The 17115-nt window shown below is 47.1% G+C and overlaps 1 protein-coding gene across 1 annotated transcript in view; it reads right to left on the bottom strand.

Moving 5' to 3' along the window:
• RBMS2 (RNA binding motif single stranded interacting protein 2) overlaps positions 1–16169 on the bottom strand; it is a 77744-nt gene extending 61575 nt beyond the window's left edge. Inside the window, exon 1 of the mRNA XM_053375039.1 lies at positions 15967–16169. Coding sequence (XP_053231014.1) covers positions 15967–16032 — 66 coding nt within the window. The 5' untranslated portion in view covers positions 16033–16169. The remainder of the gene's footprint in view (positions 1–15966) is intronic.
• Positions 16170–17115: the final 946 nt, after the last annotated feature.

The raw sequence follows: 17115 nt of genomic DNA, 5'->3' as shown, positions 1-17115 counted from the left end.
TTGGAGGCTATGGAATTATGTGACTCCCGAGCCAAAGAGATAAGTAACTATACAACCCGTAGCAGACATCTGAAGACAGCCCTGTATAGGGAAGTTGTTGTTTTAATGTTTTATTATGGGTTTTCTTCCATGTTAGAAGCTGCCCAGTGTGGCTGGGCCAACCCAGTGAAATGGGTGGGGTACAAATAGTAAAATTGTTGTTGTTGTTACTGAACAGGAGGTCCCTATTTTCATCGGAGAAACGTTGGAGGGTGTGGCACAAGTGGGATGAATCCTGTTGCGCTCATTACCTGCTTGCAAGCTTCCCAGGGGTATCTGATTGGTCACTGTGAGAACAGGACTAGATGGGGTATTGGTATGATCCAGCAGGACTCTGCATATGCTGTTGTAATAATAACGGCCAACCCCCCCTTTTTCACCCCTGAGCTTGTAGGAGGAAGCATTCGGCCTGGCACTTAAACATGCGCCTGGTAACCATAGGGACGCGGGTGGCGCTGTGGGTTAAACCACAGAGCCTAGGACTTGCCGATAGAAGGTCAGCGGTTCAAATCCCCGCAACGGGGTGAGCTCCCGTTGCTCAGTCCCTGCTCCTGCCAACCTAGCAGTTCAAAAGCATATCAAAGCACAAGTAGATAAATAGGTACCACTCCAGGAGGAAGGTAAACGGTGTTTCCATGCACTGCTCTGGTTCGCCAGAAGCGGCTTAGTCATGCTGGCCACATGACCTGGAAGCTGTACGCCGGCTCCCTCGGCCAATAAAGCGAGATGAGCGCCGCAACCCCAGAGTCAGTCACGACTGGACCTAACGGTCAGGGGTCCCTTTACCTTTACCGGTAACAATAGGCGACAAGCAATTGCATGCAGCTAAGTGACTGGGCTGGCAGAGGAAGGGCAAATCACAGAATTATAGAGTTGGAAGGGACCCCGAGGGTCTTCTAGTCCAACCCTCTGCAGTGCAGCAATCTCAGCTAAAGCATCCATGACAGATGACCATCCAACCTAGAAGGCTTCTACCAAAAGAGGGAAGTCCCTTCCTCGACTTCCGGCATGGAAATGCATAGGCTGCCACAGGAGGGACAGAGCTTTCTATCTGTCAGCCTCCAGCAACCTAATTTATTTTTATTTATTTATTTTTATCTTTATTGCAGGCTAGTAGTTTTTATGGGCTTATTTACATGGCTGGAAGAACAGGATACAAATGTGAAACAATCACAATATGCCAAATATTCCAAGCTCTATTACTCGAGCTGTAAGAGTCACCATATGCTATATATTTTCATCATCCCTGAACAGAGACATCATCAAGAATAGCCACTTGCAAAAGTATGAGCAAATAAAGTGGGAGGCAGTCTAACGTTTATGAGACTGGTCTGAGAAAGGCATCAGTTCTCAGGATGTGCACAACAACTATTTATCTACACACACACACACACACACACACACACACAAACACACGCCCATTTTGCTTCACCGCCGCCTATGGGAGTGTTACCTTTGACAGGTGATAGAAGGTATTAGCCGTTTGGAAGCCCAATCAAAAGAGAGAGAAAGGGACATAGTGATATTGTTTTGCGTGCCTCCTCTGGCAGCCGCCTCAAACACCTTTTAGAAACAAAACCTTCCAAAATGTTATCCACCCGAGATGAAAGCGTCATGTCTGTATACAGGAACACCAATCCCTCTTTTGCACTGCCTTCAACTCTCAATGGTCATCCCCAGCCTAACTTCAAATCCGAAATCTGGCTGCTAGCCTGCCTGATTGTGTTTGGACTCCAGTGACCATGTTAACACTTCCTCTGAAACGCATCCTTCAGAGGGTAACCCTCTACTTAATAATAAGAATAAGAATAAGAAAAGAATAAGAATTTTTATTTATACCCCACCCTCCCCAGCCAAGGCTGGGCTCAGGGTGGCTAACAAGCAATAATAAAAACAAATTGAATTAATACAACTTAAAAAACAAGATTAAAATACAACATTAAAATATTGAAACATTAAAATATTAAAATGCAGCCTCACCACAGGAGGAGAAAGGAAAAGAAAGAGGGGGAGGGAATCAGACTGGCTCCAAGCCAAAGGCCAGGCGGAACAACTCTGTCTTACAGGCCCTGCGGAAAGAAATCAGATCCTGCAGGGCCCTGGTCTCATGAGGCAGAGCGTTCCACCAGGCCGGAGCCAGTGTTGAAAAGGCCCTGGCTCTGGTTGAGGCTAATCTAACTTCCTTAGGGCCCGGGACCTCTAGGGTGTTGCTATTTATGGACCTTAAGGTCCTCCGTGGGGCATACCGGGAGAGGCGGTCCCATAGGTACGAGGGTCCTAGGCCGTGGACCATGCAGGAGGATTTAAAAACACTGAAAAGTCTGCAGATCACTATGGTTTGTATCAGCAAACTTTATTTTCCAGCCTTCTTCTGAATCCAAAATACCAAGTTGTCTCAGAATACAGTGGCACAGCGATATAACAGCTATCACTTTTGCAAAGCTAAGCAGGGTCTGCTATGGTTTCAAATTGGATGGGGGACCACATGTTGAGATTCCTATATTGCAGGACTTCGGGTCCCTTCCAAGTACCATTATTTGATTCTAAAATGAAGAGTTTCCACGAAAGATGGGCAGAAGAGAAGTACAAAGAAAGCGGGGCTCCTCCATGCAACCCATCTTATTGAGCATTCATCTTAATCTGCTTATACAAAGCTTACATGGAAGTTAGGCTATGTCCACACTTTACTGAACATTTGTTCTGATTTGTTTGCAGGGGGGTTATACAACAATGAACATTCATTCCAATTTGCTGACAGCAGTATGGTTATACATCTACAAGTTAGTAATTCATTCAACCCGTGCTTTTCAGTGCATCTCCCCATCACTTTCTTAACTGCAAAAAGCATGTTTTGCTTTAAAGTGGATTTGTTGCCCTAGGACAACAAAGCACTTTAACCCGTTTTTAATGGCACAAACCTCGATTTCCAGACTGAATCCCTCCTGTAAAACACTGACAGTCTGGAGGCAACCAATAATACGTTTGGAGTGCTGCCTCTTGAATTCTGAAATCACTTCTGTCTTGCACATAAAATTCAGCCATGGTTTGTTCGGCTGAACAGCAGTTTGCACATCCAAACTCGCTGCAGCCAACGAACTAAAATATGAACAACAAGCCAGGATATGGAACAACGGGTTTGATATCAGCTTCCCATGTTTTCTTGTTACATCTGAAACCCACCATCCTGGCATAATTCTGGTTTATATCAGTGCCATGCCCCATATGCTCATTCATCTACAGAGGCGCAAGGCAAGGGTACAGTGGTACCTCAGGTTACATATGCTTCAGGTTACATACGTTTCAGGTTACAGACTCCACTAACCCAGAAATATTACCTCGGGTTAAGAACTTTGCTTCAGGTTGAGAACAGAAATCGTGCAGCGGCGGCGCAGCAGCAGCAGGAGGCCCCATTAGCTAAAGTGGTGCTTCAGGTTAAGAACAGTTTCAGGTTAAGAACGGACCTCCGGAACGAATTAAGTACTTAACCTGAGGTACCACTGTACATGCAAAACAAAACCAATTAGCAGGCTAAACAGCTATGCTTGTTATGTGAGACTGAGACTGGTTTGTTCAACAAACCATGGCTAAAACAAACCATGGCTTAGCCTTATGTGGAAACGTGGCCAGTGACTGCTTATTTTCAAACTTTGGAGAGGTTTGAAATTTACTTTACAAAGGAAGAAAGAGAGAGAGAGAGGAGAGGAGAGAATCTCAGTAACACACGTGCCAGATTCTACATATGGAGAATCAATGAACAGCGTTACCCCCCACCGATTTGAAGATGCTTTCTGAGCTGAAGAACAGACCGCAAGGTGTCTGAACGCTAGTCCTGCCAACAGGGAGGGTGAAAAGAAGACCTAACATTGCAAGTGCGGCAGGTGGTCTGTAAACACCTTTGCCGCCCTGAAAACACAAAGGCATTCTTCTGTCCCGGACTTAGATTAGAAGATAACAAAAATAGTTCTGCTGCCTCCCAGCACCGTCAGCTTGAGCGGAAGAAAGGTCGACCGTGGAGGGCGCCTCCTACCCATGATTTATTTTATTAACAGTATTTATACACCTTCCAATAACCACGTTGTCTGGGTGGCACCAAGAGGAGTGGGAGAGAGAGAGAGATAAAGGTAGGAATTTATGTCTGAATGGTACAGCAAGGCTTGGAGACATGGGAGGGGGGCAGGGAGAGGCACCATCAGAGCGCCAGGCAGCAAACTGGACCCTGAGTGGGGGATACAGCCGTCCCACCCATCCCGAATGCCAAATCCTTTGACAGGAGGAAGAAGAAGCCCCAACTTGTTCCTCAGTCAGTAGAAAATGAGACTCTTAATCTCAGGGTTGTGAGTTCGAGCCCCACGTTGGGCAAAAGGATTCCTGGATTGCAGGGAGTTAGACCCCCTTGTGGCCCCTTCCAATTTTATGATTATAGAGTCCAAGTTGCACTTCATAGGCTGCATGGGTCCAATTCTGCTTTACAAATATAGTCATATCTCGGGATAAATGTGCTTCGAGTGAAGTATTTTCGGGTTGCGCTCTGCGGCGACCCAGAAGTAACGGAGCGCGATACTTCCGGGTTTCGCCGCATGTGCGTGTGCAGATGGTCAAAATGATGTCACGCGCATGCATGGAATAATAATAATAATAATAATAATAATAATAATAATAATAATAATAATAATAATTTATTTATATCCCACCCTCCCCAGCCTAAGCCGGGCTCAGAGCGGCTAACATCAAATGTGTAACAAATTAACATAAAATCAGACAATCAATTAAAATACATCCTCAAATCAGATCAGGGTCAGAATAAAATCCAATCAGATGGCAACCCGCAGATTAGGGTTGGGGACCTTAAATACTCACCAGGCCCAACTGTTTGTGCTGAACTTATATGGGCCTGTGAGAAAAATTGGGAGGCCACTTTCATGCAAGTTCTTATGAAAGGGGAGAGGGAGTCAGACTGAACCCCGACCAAAGGCCTGGCAGAACAGCTCCGTCTTACAGGGCCTGCGGAAAGATGTCAAGTCCCGCAGGGCCCTAGTCTCTTGTGACAGAGCGTTCCACCAGATTGGAGCCACAGCCGAAAAAGCCCTGGCTCTAGTTGAGGCCAGCCTAACCTCTCTGTGGCCTGGGACCTTCAGGATGTTTTTGTTTGAAGACCGTAAGTTCCTCTGTGGGACATACCAGGAAACGGCAAAACGCGACCCGCAGACGTGCGGACGCAGGTTGCGTTTGCTTCAGGATGCGAACGGGGCTCCAGAATGGATCCTGTTCACATCCCGAGGTACCACTGTATATGTGTGTGTGTGTGTGTATCTCAAAGGCTTCTGTTTCCTTTGATGATTGAGGGGAGGGGTGGGGACTTTTGACCTCTGAAATAAACTAGGTACACACACACACACACACACACACACACACAAAGAGGTTATAATTTTAGAGTGTGCAAGAGTAAGAACTAACCACCCTCTGAGGAGTCCACGCCGGATGAGTCACCATTTGGAGCCTTCCTCCTCCTCCTCCTCCTCCTTCTCCAATTAATTCAGCTGATTCTTGCTTTTGGGAGTGACTGAATGAAGTCCCTGGTTCCAAACTTCCTTCTGCCATGAACTCACTCCGCGCTCATAGGCAAACTTCTGTTCCCTCTGGCTTAGCTTCCCCCGGCTGCCCCTTGCTCGCCTCTGCCTTGTGAGAAGAACAGCAGCGGGATTGCTGCCCGATTCAAGAGATCTTCTGCTGCTCTCCACTAGATCCACTGACTTGGGAGTGAGGGCTCGCCCACACTTCCTCTTGGTCCCGTGGGCCTGAGCGGTTTGCTGCTCACCCCGTGCTTTCTAGCCACAGAGCTGAGCAGCTTTGCCTTTCCTCCACTGCTTCCCCCTGGAAAACCAGCTCTTTAGCACTAAATTAGGGGGGGAAACCAAGCAGAAACACGTTTTCCTGGGAGAAAACAGCAGGACAAATAAAGTGTGGATGACCACTAAGCCCCGCTGGATTCAAAGGGGCTGACTTTCACGTAGACATCATCTCTTTTTGAAAATGTCGCTTCACTACACTTCATATCCTGCCTTCCTCTAAGGAGCTCAAAGCAAAATACGTGGTGTGTACCCCCCGCCCTTCCAATTTATCTTCACAACAACCCTGTGAGGCAGGTGAGACTAAGAGAGAGAGAGAAACTGGTCCAAGGTCACACAGTGGCCTTTGTGGCTGAGTAAGGACTTGGACCCAGATCTTCCTGGCCCGAGCCCAGCACTCTAACCCAGGGGTGGTCAGTGTAGCACCACCCGAAACATTGTTGGACTCCAACTCCCAGCAGCCCCAAGCAGCATGGACAAAGGCAAGGGATGATGGGAGTTGTAGTGCAGCAGCATCTGGAGGGTGGTCCAAACAGGCTGTCCCTGACCGGACGACTGCACTGCGCTAGCTCCCTGATATATATAACCATCTAGTTGAAATCGCAGCAGTTTGGGGTCAAGTAAATCTGTGTGTGAAGGGGGGAAATAGTTATAAAGGGGGGGAATGCATTATTCGTTCTTATATTATGATGAATGCATGTATCACACTGCAGGATTCATCCCAGAAGAGGTATCATTGCCCCTTTTCTCTCACACACAGAAAGGTAAAGGTAAAGGGACCCCTGACCATTAGGTCCAGTCGTGGCCGACTCTGGGGTTGCGGCACTCATCTCGCTTTATTGGCCGAGGGAGCAGGCGTTCAGCTTCCAGGTCATGTGGCCAGCATGACTAAGCCGCTTCGGGCGAACCAGAGAAGCACGGAAACGCCGTTTACCTTCCCGCCTGAGAGGTACCTGTTTATCTACTTGCACTTTGACGTGTTTTCGAACTGCTAGGTTGGTAGGAGCAGGGACCGAGCAACGGGAGCTCACCCTGTCGTAGGGATTCGAACTGCCGACCTTCTGATTGGCAAGTCCTAGGCTCTGTGGTTTAACCCACAGCGCCATCCGCGTCCCTAACAGAAAGGTAGGCCTCCTCTAATAAAGTGCTTGCCCATCTCCAGTGCTTATAAGGGTTTGCATTATAAATATATATTTTTTAAAGAAATCTCTGCCCGATTAATCAATGACAGCATTTCAGATCAAGTGATTTATCTGATTAACCAAGTGCTGCTGCCCTAGATAACAGGCTTGTAAACAGCCACTCGCCTCCTAACAGTGGTCTCCAGGTAAGTGTTTTTTAGAGAGGGGGGTTGGAATGAAATAGTGCGCCGCAAATTACTTAGGCCTATACAGTGGGACCTCGAGTTAAGTACTTAATTCGTTCCGGAGGTCCATTCTTAACCTGAAACTGTTCTTAACCTGAAGTACCACTTTAGCTAATGGGGCCTCCTGCTGCCGCCGCACCGCCAGAACACAATTTCTGTTCTCATCCTAAAGCAAAGTTCTTAACCTGAGGTACTATTTCTGGGTTAGCGGAGTCTGTAACCTGAAGCGTATGTAACCTGAGGTACCACTAGATAAGTACAGAAGACTACAGGCTGGCCAGGTAGATTTTTCGGCTAGTAACCTCTGTGAACTCACCTGCAAGGTTGATTATTTTACTGGCCTACCTTACAAGTTGTTGTCAGAATTGCTAAGATAATGTATGTGGAGCATTTTGAACAACCGAAAGCAGAGTTGGGGAAATCTGTAGCCCTCCAGATATTACTGGATTACAGATCCCATCAACCCGGACCACTAGTCATGCTGGCAGAGGCTAATGACAGTTGAAGTCACTATATAAATGTTGTTGTACACAGTGCCACCCACCAACAGCTGATTCCTCAATGAGAGCCAGCATGATGTAGCATTTAGAGTACTGGACTAAGACTGGGGAGAACTGAGTTTTAATTCCCACTCAGAGATGAAGCTCAGTTGAACCTCGCAGGGTAGAATAAAAGAAATAGTGCATTGACTGCTAGGAGCCAACATGGTGTATGAAGAATAAGTTTTGCCACTTTTGATGGAGCTACTAGACCTGTAGATCATAGGAACACCATAGACATAATACATCTTGATTTCAGCAAAGCATCTGATAAGGTGTCCCATAATATCCTTGCTGACAAAATGGTAAAATGTGGGCTGGATAATACAGTTGTTAGTTGATGTTAGGTAGCTGAGTGAGCTACCATATTCAACAAGTGCTTATTAATGTCTCTGTATCAACCTGGAGAGAGGCCTTAAGTAGAGAGCCACGTGGCTTTGATCTAGGCCCTGTGCTGTTCAATATTTTTATAAATGAATTTATTTGCTTATCAAGCTGGGAGGGGCAGCTGAACACCACAGAAGAGATCCTTCCAATTGAGTGTTCATCATGATTTAGATGCATGATGCTACTGGAGCTGTCCTGCTTTCAATATGATTTGCACCTGTAAAAGATTCGGGTTATACTGCTTCGGCTGCAAACAGCATTTCCTGCTAAAATCTTGTAACGTTTTATTCTACATATGTCCTGGCTCTTTCTTCCTTTTACTCCCACTTTTAATGTGCCCAAGTGCAAAGGCGCTGAAATGAAGCCACTTCTTTGTGATTTGGCCACTCACATGCTTTCTGTTGTTGCTGGATACTATCATTCAGGGGGTGGAGGCTAAGGCTGGCCAATATCTGCTTTCCAACATTGTAAGACACCGTCAGCTAAGCTTTGCAATATGGCGGCATATTACAATGTCAGAAAGGAGGTGGGGAGGAAGAAGGCAGTTGCCAGCCACCCAGACGATTAGCGTCACCATGCACAGCTTCTGCCTCTTCCTGTAGAGGCTGGGCAGGTGCTGCTGTTCCAGGAGGAGCATATCAGCTGGGGAACCACATGGCACGGCACCACAGAGCCGCTGGCTTCTCCGGAACCACCAATCGCAGCTCGCAAAGATCTCCCGCTGGGCAAGCAGCAGCGACCAGGAGCCCCTGTTCCACCTGAAGATTCCTTAGGTAAAGGGACCCCTGACCATTAGGTCCGGTCGTGGCCAACTCTGGGGTTGCAGCGCTCATCTCGCTTTACTGGCCGAGGGAGCCGGCGTACAGCTTCCGGGTCATGTGGCCAGCAGGACTAAGCCGCTTCTGGCGAACCAGAGCAGTGCACAGAAATGCCGTTTACCTTCCCGCTGGAGAGGTACCTATTTAAAAAAGTTAAGCAATCTCAGGCTGCATTTACAGGAGCTCCAAGTCCAGATCACTGGACTAACAGTTCCAATCTATTCTGCATAATGGCTTTTTCCACCTGCCTTGCCCCACCTTGCAGCCCTAGGAACCTTTCCCAGACCATGCCTTTAGGAACCGCAGAAGCAGCTGGGAAGAGAGGAGGAGTACAAAAATAATTTTATAAGTTGTGTGTCTTTGTTTCTCCATTTGTATTATTTTAGACATTGTGACTTGCTGTTATTTTTATTGGTTATAGTTTAGAAATTATTGTAATTGTTAAGAGTGAATTTCTGTTTAATTATTATTTGTTGGTATTTAATTTTATCGTGTTCTGTTATATTATAATGGAGTAGTGAATATTACATTATTTGATATAAGCTGTTTAAAGTTTTTATTTTGACATTTTGGTATTGGATCAGATTGCTATAAGGTGTGCGCGGTCTTTGTTGCTTCTTCGGCTTGTAAACCGCCCTGCGTATAGTAATATAGAAAGGCGATATGAAAATTAAAAGTGAAATAAAAAATGAAATGAAATGCACTGGCTGGACCACTTCAAGACTACTCTGCCCAATTCTTTTTTAAGCAGAATATTCACCAAGAGGATGGTGAACAGTTTTGGAAAACGAGTCCTGGGAGAAACAACAGAAAGAGCTGGGTGTGCTCAGCCTGGGGAACAGAAGACTGACATGATAGTTGTCTTCAAGTATCTGAAATGATGCTACCCGGAAAATGGAGCAGACCTGTTTGCCATTGCGGCAGAAGGCAGGACCAGAACCAGCGGATGGTCATTGCAAGGGAACAGATTGTGGGGTAAACATTAGGAGCTCTTTCGGATAGTTCGCTTTGGAAGGATAGTTCGCTTTGGAAGGAGGTAAGCTCTCCTTAAAGGTAAAGGTAAAGGGGACCCCTGACCATTAGGTCCAGTCGTGACCGACTCTGGGTCATCTCGCTTTATTGGCCGAGGGAGCCGATGTACAAAGTGCAAGTAGATAAATAGGTACTGCTCCAGCGGGAAGATAAATGGCCGGGTCATGTGGCCAGCATGACTAAGCCGCTTCTGGCGAACCAAAGCAGCGCACGGAAACGCCGTTTACCTTCCCGTGGGAGTGGTACCTATTTATTTACTTGCACTTTGACGTGCTTTAGAACTGCCAGGTTGGCAGGAGCAGGGACCGAGCAATGGGAGCTCACCCTGTCGCAGGGATTCGAACCGGCGACCTTCTGATCAGCAAGTCCTAGGCTCTGTGGTTTAACCCACAGTGGCACCTGCATCCCTTTTGCACTCTCCTTAGGTGGAGATAAATTTAAGCAGAGTCTGGATGGCCTCTTGGTAGAGATACTCAGTTGTGTCTCCTGCAAATTTGGAGGTTTGGCTTAGATGTCCTTCCGTGCCCCTTACAACTCTACAATCCTACGGTTGTCGTGAGGTTGCTGCAAGGCTGAAATGTGAGAGAGGAAGACCCATATATGCCTCCTTAAGCTCCTCGCAGGAAAGGCAAGCTACAAATTTAAAAAATAAATAAATAGTGGCAGATGCAACAGGGAAGAAAAAACCTACAAACTGTCCAGAACTCCTTGGAGAGAGGACAGGGGAAAATTCAGATAATTTTTTTTTAAAGGCTCATTTGGATCCAATTAAGATCTCCCAATTTTATTTCGTTTTTAAAACTTCAACCATGACCCCATAACTTAATAAAGTTTTTAAAAGTTTTTTTTTGAAGCCCAAAGTGACCAAGAAATGCAAGGAGGTATAAATAGCTACGTTTCCAACTGAGAGTATTTCCACTTATTAGCAAAAAAACAAAAACAGAAAAACTGCAGAGTCTCAGCAAACTGTAATGCACAGAATTCTCTTTGCTTCCAGAAGACAGTCTTATCTTGCCTATCCAATCCATTTCAGTAAGATATTAATTTTATACAGTCTTAAGAGAACACAGGTCAATGCTGGGATCAGCAAAACAGTCCATACAGAGATAGAAGTTGGGAAATGCAACTTGCACAACCAGAGACACAAACCCGTGTGTCAAAAGACCCAGGAAATATGTTTATAATGTGCACATTTATCCCATCCCACAAACAGACACTCCTTCACACATGCAGGCATCATTCTGGTTAGCTGCATTCCCATGAGCAATGCAACAGCTTTTACCAGCTTTGTCTTATCCACCAGCTACAGCCATGTCTGGATGTGGATAACCTAGCCACTGTAGTCCCTGCATGGGTAACAGCAAGACTAGATTACTGCAATACATTCTATTGTGGGACTGGTCTGGAAACCGTAGCTAGTACAGGACCAGCGTTTGAAATTTGCCAGGTGCACTTTGCACCTGGCTATCGGCCACTTGCAAACAAGTTAAGATGCCCGGGCGCAAGGATGGTGTCTGGCATCTCCACCATCTGGAGGTTCATGCCTGGGGACCCTTGGATCTTGACTGTTTTCACACAATAGCAACGCTTCCGGTAGAATTCTACCTGCTATATTTTATCTGCGCAATCAGAAGGAATTTCAGGAACCAAAAAGTCGTATTGAAAAATACGACGTTCGAGTCGTCTGGCCCCCAAAGGGCAACTAGGCATTTTGTTTCGAGACTGTGACCCTGGTTTAAGGAGCCATTTGGCATCTAGCTTATATATCCGAGTTTCTAACACTGTACAGAACGCAGCGGCTAGATTGCTGATGGGGGCAGATGGCCAACAGCACGTGACAACCAGTTGGTTAGAGTGTGTTGCTGATAACACCTCGAGGTTGCAGGTTTGATCCTTGAATGGGACAGCTGCATATTCTTGCCTTGCAGGGGGTTGGACTAGATCATGGGTAGGCAAACTATGGACCAGGGGCCGGATCCAGCCCAAATGTCTTCCAAATCCGGCCCGCGGACGGTCCAGGAATCAGCGTGTTTTTACATGAGTAGAATGTGTCCTTTTATTTAAAATGCACCTCTGGGTTATTTGTGGGGCCTGCCTGGTGTTTTTACATGAGTAGAATGTGTCCTTTTATTTAAAATGCATCTCTGGGTTATTTGTGGGGCATAGGAATTTGTTCTTTTTTCTCTCTTCAAAATATAGTCCGGCCCCCCACAAGGTCTGAGGGAATGTGGACCGGCCCCCTGCTGAAAAAGTTTGCTGACCTCTGGAGTACATGATCCTCAGGGTCCCTTCCAACTCTACAATTATTTGACCCCTCTGCTCAAACATCTACACTGGCTGCCCCTACGTTACTGGCCCAGGTTCAAGGCTCATGTGCTGATATACAAATCCCTGAACAACTCGTGTCCAGGAGTGCTTAAGGACTGCCTGAGCCCTTGTATCCTCATCACTGAAATCACCCCAAGGAGCACTGTTAGTTGTTTTCCGTGTTACAGAGGCCCAACTCACCTTAACCAGAAGTCGACCGTTTAATGTCGCCAGTCTCATACCATGAAATACTCTTGCAGTAGAGATTCAGCAGGCACTCTCGCTTTTGACTCTTGCAAGACGTTTTTACACCAACAGGTCTATGCAACTGTTTAACATTTTCTGGAGCAGCCAGTCATTTCAACGATGGTTCCGTACTGCTTTTAATGGCTTTTTAACAGTTTTATAGCTCTGTGCACCGCCTCAATATTTGGTGAGAGAGGATGGTATAGAAATACTTCTATAAATAAACAAATAAACATGCGGACCAGTAGCTTAAGTGCCTTCTCGTTGTCATTGTTATTGTCTCGTTATTTTGATCATGGTATTTTTCTGAGTTACCTGCCTTCATGTGAACAATGCAACATGTGAGCCAATAATAATAGTAATAATTTATTGTTTATATGCCACCCATCTGACTGGATTGCCCCAGTCACTCTGGGCAGCTTCCAACCAATTAAAACACAGTAAGACATCAAACATTAAAAATTCCCTAAACAGGGCTGCCTTCAGATGTCTTCTAAAAGTCAGAGAGTCGTTTAATTCCCTGACATCTGACGGGAGGGCGTTCCATAGGGCGGCCGCGACTATCGAGAAGGCCCTCTGCCTAGTTCCCTGTAGTCTCACTTCTTGCAATGGGGGAACCACCAGAAGGCCCTCAGAGCTGGACCTCAGTGTCCGGGCTAAACAATGGGGGTGGAGTCGCTCCTTCAGATATATATACTGGGCCAAAGCCATTAGGGCTTTAAAGGTCAGTACCTACACTGTCTTGTCATAATCTATACTATTCATTTTGTGAGCGATCAGCTTCTGTGGTATATTACCCAAGCAAATATGGGCAAGGATATGGGCACCTGAATAAAGACCACCAATATAATATGATTCCCAGCTCAGAGATACACAGAACTTGATGCACAAACTCCATGTGCCTAGGCTGCCTTAGACCCACCGGCTGACACCCCACTCTTAAATACAGTGCCTAGAATTAATATTCATTAAAATAAATGAGTTTCATTTCCATTTCCTGCATTTAGGTCAAGGGTGCTGCTAGCCGAAGCAGAGGGTGAAGTATTCCAACTCAGGTGATCTGCATGTATTGTAGTCCTACATACACACAGTTTTGAGATCACTGATCATCTGTCTAACTTAGAAAAGTCTCACACATGGCTACGCAAATACTACACACTGCAAACGACCTGACCCCCAATCACGATTATCCAAATTCAGCCTTAAGCACCCATGTTAGCTGTCAATCAAATCAAGGATGAGACTGTATACACGCGACCACAGTTGCACCTGCTCACCTATGCACGCACACAAATAAATGTGCACACAGACACGAGGGCAAGTTCCTGAGCACTGGAGTGGCACCAGCAGCACCAAATCCATGAAACAACACGCTAGCCCCGGGAAAGTCACTTGAAAGTACTCCAAGACGCACTCATAACAAGAACATTTTGAAACACGCACAGATAACCCACCCATAAAATGCACTGCTTAGAGGACTGTAATAAAGCAGTATATAAAGTGTCAAAAGAAATAAAACACACACATGTCAAGTTATGCATACGGCGGCATAGGTGGAATATGTGCACATGAGTGTGTGTGCGCACACGACTGGTGATATGGTTTCAGTCTTACCTTGAATCACCAATTATAATAACCGTGCCAGCGCTGTTGGCTATTTGTCCTTGTTGTTGTCGTTTTAACAGGACAAGCCACTAATATGTGTCCACAGCTCACCCATCACAAAATGCTGCCCTGCTCCTTATTGGCATAGACAGCCCCTCCATCACTGCAGAGGTCTTCCCGCCCCATATCTGCCTATTTCTACAAATTCCACATCAGTCAATGGTCAGAAGAGGAAAATGTCACCCAGTTTCAAAAAGAGGTTGGCAGGGAGGCGCAACGAGATGGCTAAGACAGCCACAGTTCCTTCGAGTGCCATATTCATCCCTAATATGGATAAACACAATTAATGCCCCAAATTGGGCCTTCCCTCTACCCCAGGTTTCTGTCCAAACGCATTACTATAGTGCCTGCAATTTGCACATTTGCTGTAGATCTTCCACAGTCCCCAGGGACAGACAGAGAGGAAACTGAGGCACAGAATAGGTAACAAGCTTATTTTCCCCTGCCACCACCACTCCTTTAACCCAACACCATATGCATACAAGGTCACACAGTGAATCAACAATAGAGATAAGGTGGATATTTAAAATGCCAGAAGTCTGGGCTCCTATTTCCAACTTCCCGGGGGTCTCCCCCTTCTATCCTTCTTCCCTGCCCCGGCTAGAGATATAACCTGGGGTTCCCTGAAACCCTAAAGCACCACTAGACAGCACTTCTTGCCAGAGGGGAAAATAATCCACACCCGAGCGTTCAAATAAATACGCAGGCTAGTCAAGATGCATTTCCCAAACCTGACAAGGCTATTCAGGTTCCGAATGACAGTCCTGACGAGGAGGGGGTGGTGCTGGGTTCAAGCCCCATTTCTTACAGCTCCCTCGCATCCTCCTGCAAGCTACATGTCCCATCTTCCCTGGCATGCAGAGTATTCTCGCCTCACCCCAGATGTGGGGAGCAGAAAGGGCGGAGGGAGAGGAGGGGGGAAGCCTCCTTTATGGCACACTCTTCCTCAGAACACGTGGATGCCATAGAAACCACATCCTGGAACCCCACCCTCAAGAAGACCCCACTGGGGGTGGCTTCAGAAGTCTCCATCCCCCTGGAAAGAGCCAGGAGAGGGTTAAAAAACAAGGCCTCAGTCTGATCCTGGTGTGAACACCCCATGCCTAGAATTTGAACTGCCTGCTTCCAGTACCCAGCCCCTCCTGGATGCAGGTCCTCTGTTCCCCGTAGCCAAAAAAAAAAAAAAACCCAGGCGAGAAACGAAACACCCCATAATCAGGGGTGCAGGGAGGAACCCACAGAATATTAATGTCCCAGGGAGATTCACTAAGTGCTGTGATTTTGCTGCCTGTTGTTCTGGTCTACCCAGCTTATTTTTTTTTTATTCTATTTTTTCGTCCCCATCGCTCCGGACTCAAAGTCGCCCTTGGGAAGACTCCGGCCTTGGCAAGCGGGGTCTGGCGGTGCGAGGGGCGGATGGGGGTCACCCCGGAACAGAGGCCAAGATCAGCCAACCCAGGAGGTGGGCTTCCCTGTTGGGAGGCCAACCTCCTAGCTTCCTAACCTCCCCAAATAATTGGCAAGATCTGTCTCCCCTTCAGACACCGACACCACCACAACAGCGGGGTGGTGGGGAAGGCAACCCTGGTTTTCCTCAAACCCCCCCCCTTTTTTTAACTTCTCCTCCCTTCTCTAAGCCAAGGACGTTTCCAAGATCTTGGAAATAGGAAGCAAAAAGGGGAGGTGAGGCGGTGGGGAGCCAGGACTGGCTTCTTCCTTACCTTCTTGTTGCTCTTGCTGTAGCCAAAAGTGGCGATCCCTGCACGAGGAGGCACAGAAAGGAGCATTTTCGCTTTAATGTTAGAGAGCTTGGGAAGGGAGGGGGAAGAGGGGGAAGAGAGAGAGAGAGACACACACACACACACTCACACACACACTCACACACAGAAAAGAGAGAGAGAGAGAGAGAGAGACAGGGCTTCTGGCTTACGTCACCAAGGCAAGCCAGCTTGGAATCCAGGGCCAGAGTGTCTGCTTTCCGCAAGGTCCTAACGCCTGCCGCTGGAGAAAATGGGCAAGGCTCCCTTCCCCATGCAGCTGGAAAACAAAATAAATAAATGGGAGAAATCAAAGCCACACGACTGACAACACACAAATCTCCTGACACAAAAGTCCGCCCTCGAGAGAAGAACACTCAGGAGGGACTGAGCCGCATAGCTGTCAACTTTTCCCGTTTTTTAAGGGAAATTCCCTTATTCCGAATAGGATTCCTTGCAAGGAAAGGGAAAAGTTGACAGCTATGCTGAGCCGTAGGGGACGCGGGTGGCGCTGTTGGTTAAACCACAGAGCCTAGGACTTGCTGATCAGAAGGTCGGCGGTTCGAATCCCTGCGACAGGGTGAGCTCCCATTGCTCGGTCCCTGCTCCTGCCAACCTAGCAGTCAAAGCGCAAGTAGATAAATAGGTACCGCTCCGGCGGGAAAGTAAACGGCATTTCCATGCGCTGCTCTGGTTCGCCAGAAGCGGCTTAGTCATGCTGGCCATATGACCCGGAAGCTGTATGCCGGCTCCCTCGGCCAATAAAGCGAGATGAGCGCCGCAACTCCAGAGTCGGCCACGACTGGACCTAACGGTCAGGGGTCCCTTTACCTTTTTATGCTGAGACGTGAAGTTGACAGGGCACCCAGCGTCCCTGGCGTGGCATCATCCCCTTTTCATGCGGGCAATTTTGCCACACGTGATGCAAAAAAACCCCACCATGAGAACTGCCTGCAATACACTGCAGGGTTGGCATGCATGCCAAAGAAACCCCACACCATGTTCTTCTGACACCTGAAGGGAGGATCTGTTGCGATTCCCAAACCACCCAGGGCAGTCAGTGTTAAAATGTCAGGAGGCATTTTCTGTTCCTTTTTCTTTTTGCAAAACTGA

The sequence above is a fragment of the Podarcis raffonei genome, chromosome 2 (genome assembly GCF_027172205.1).
Source record: "Podarcis raffonei isolate rPodRaf1 chromosome 2, rPodRaf1.pri, whole genome shotgun sequence".
NCBI classification, from domain to species: domain Eukaryota; kingdom Metazoa; phylum Chordata; class Lepidosauria; order Squamata; family Lacertidae; genus Podarcis; species Podarcis raffonei.
The sequence above is the reverse complement of the archived record's forward strand: the minus strand, read 5'-3'. Positions and strand labels throughout refer to the sequence as shown.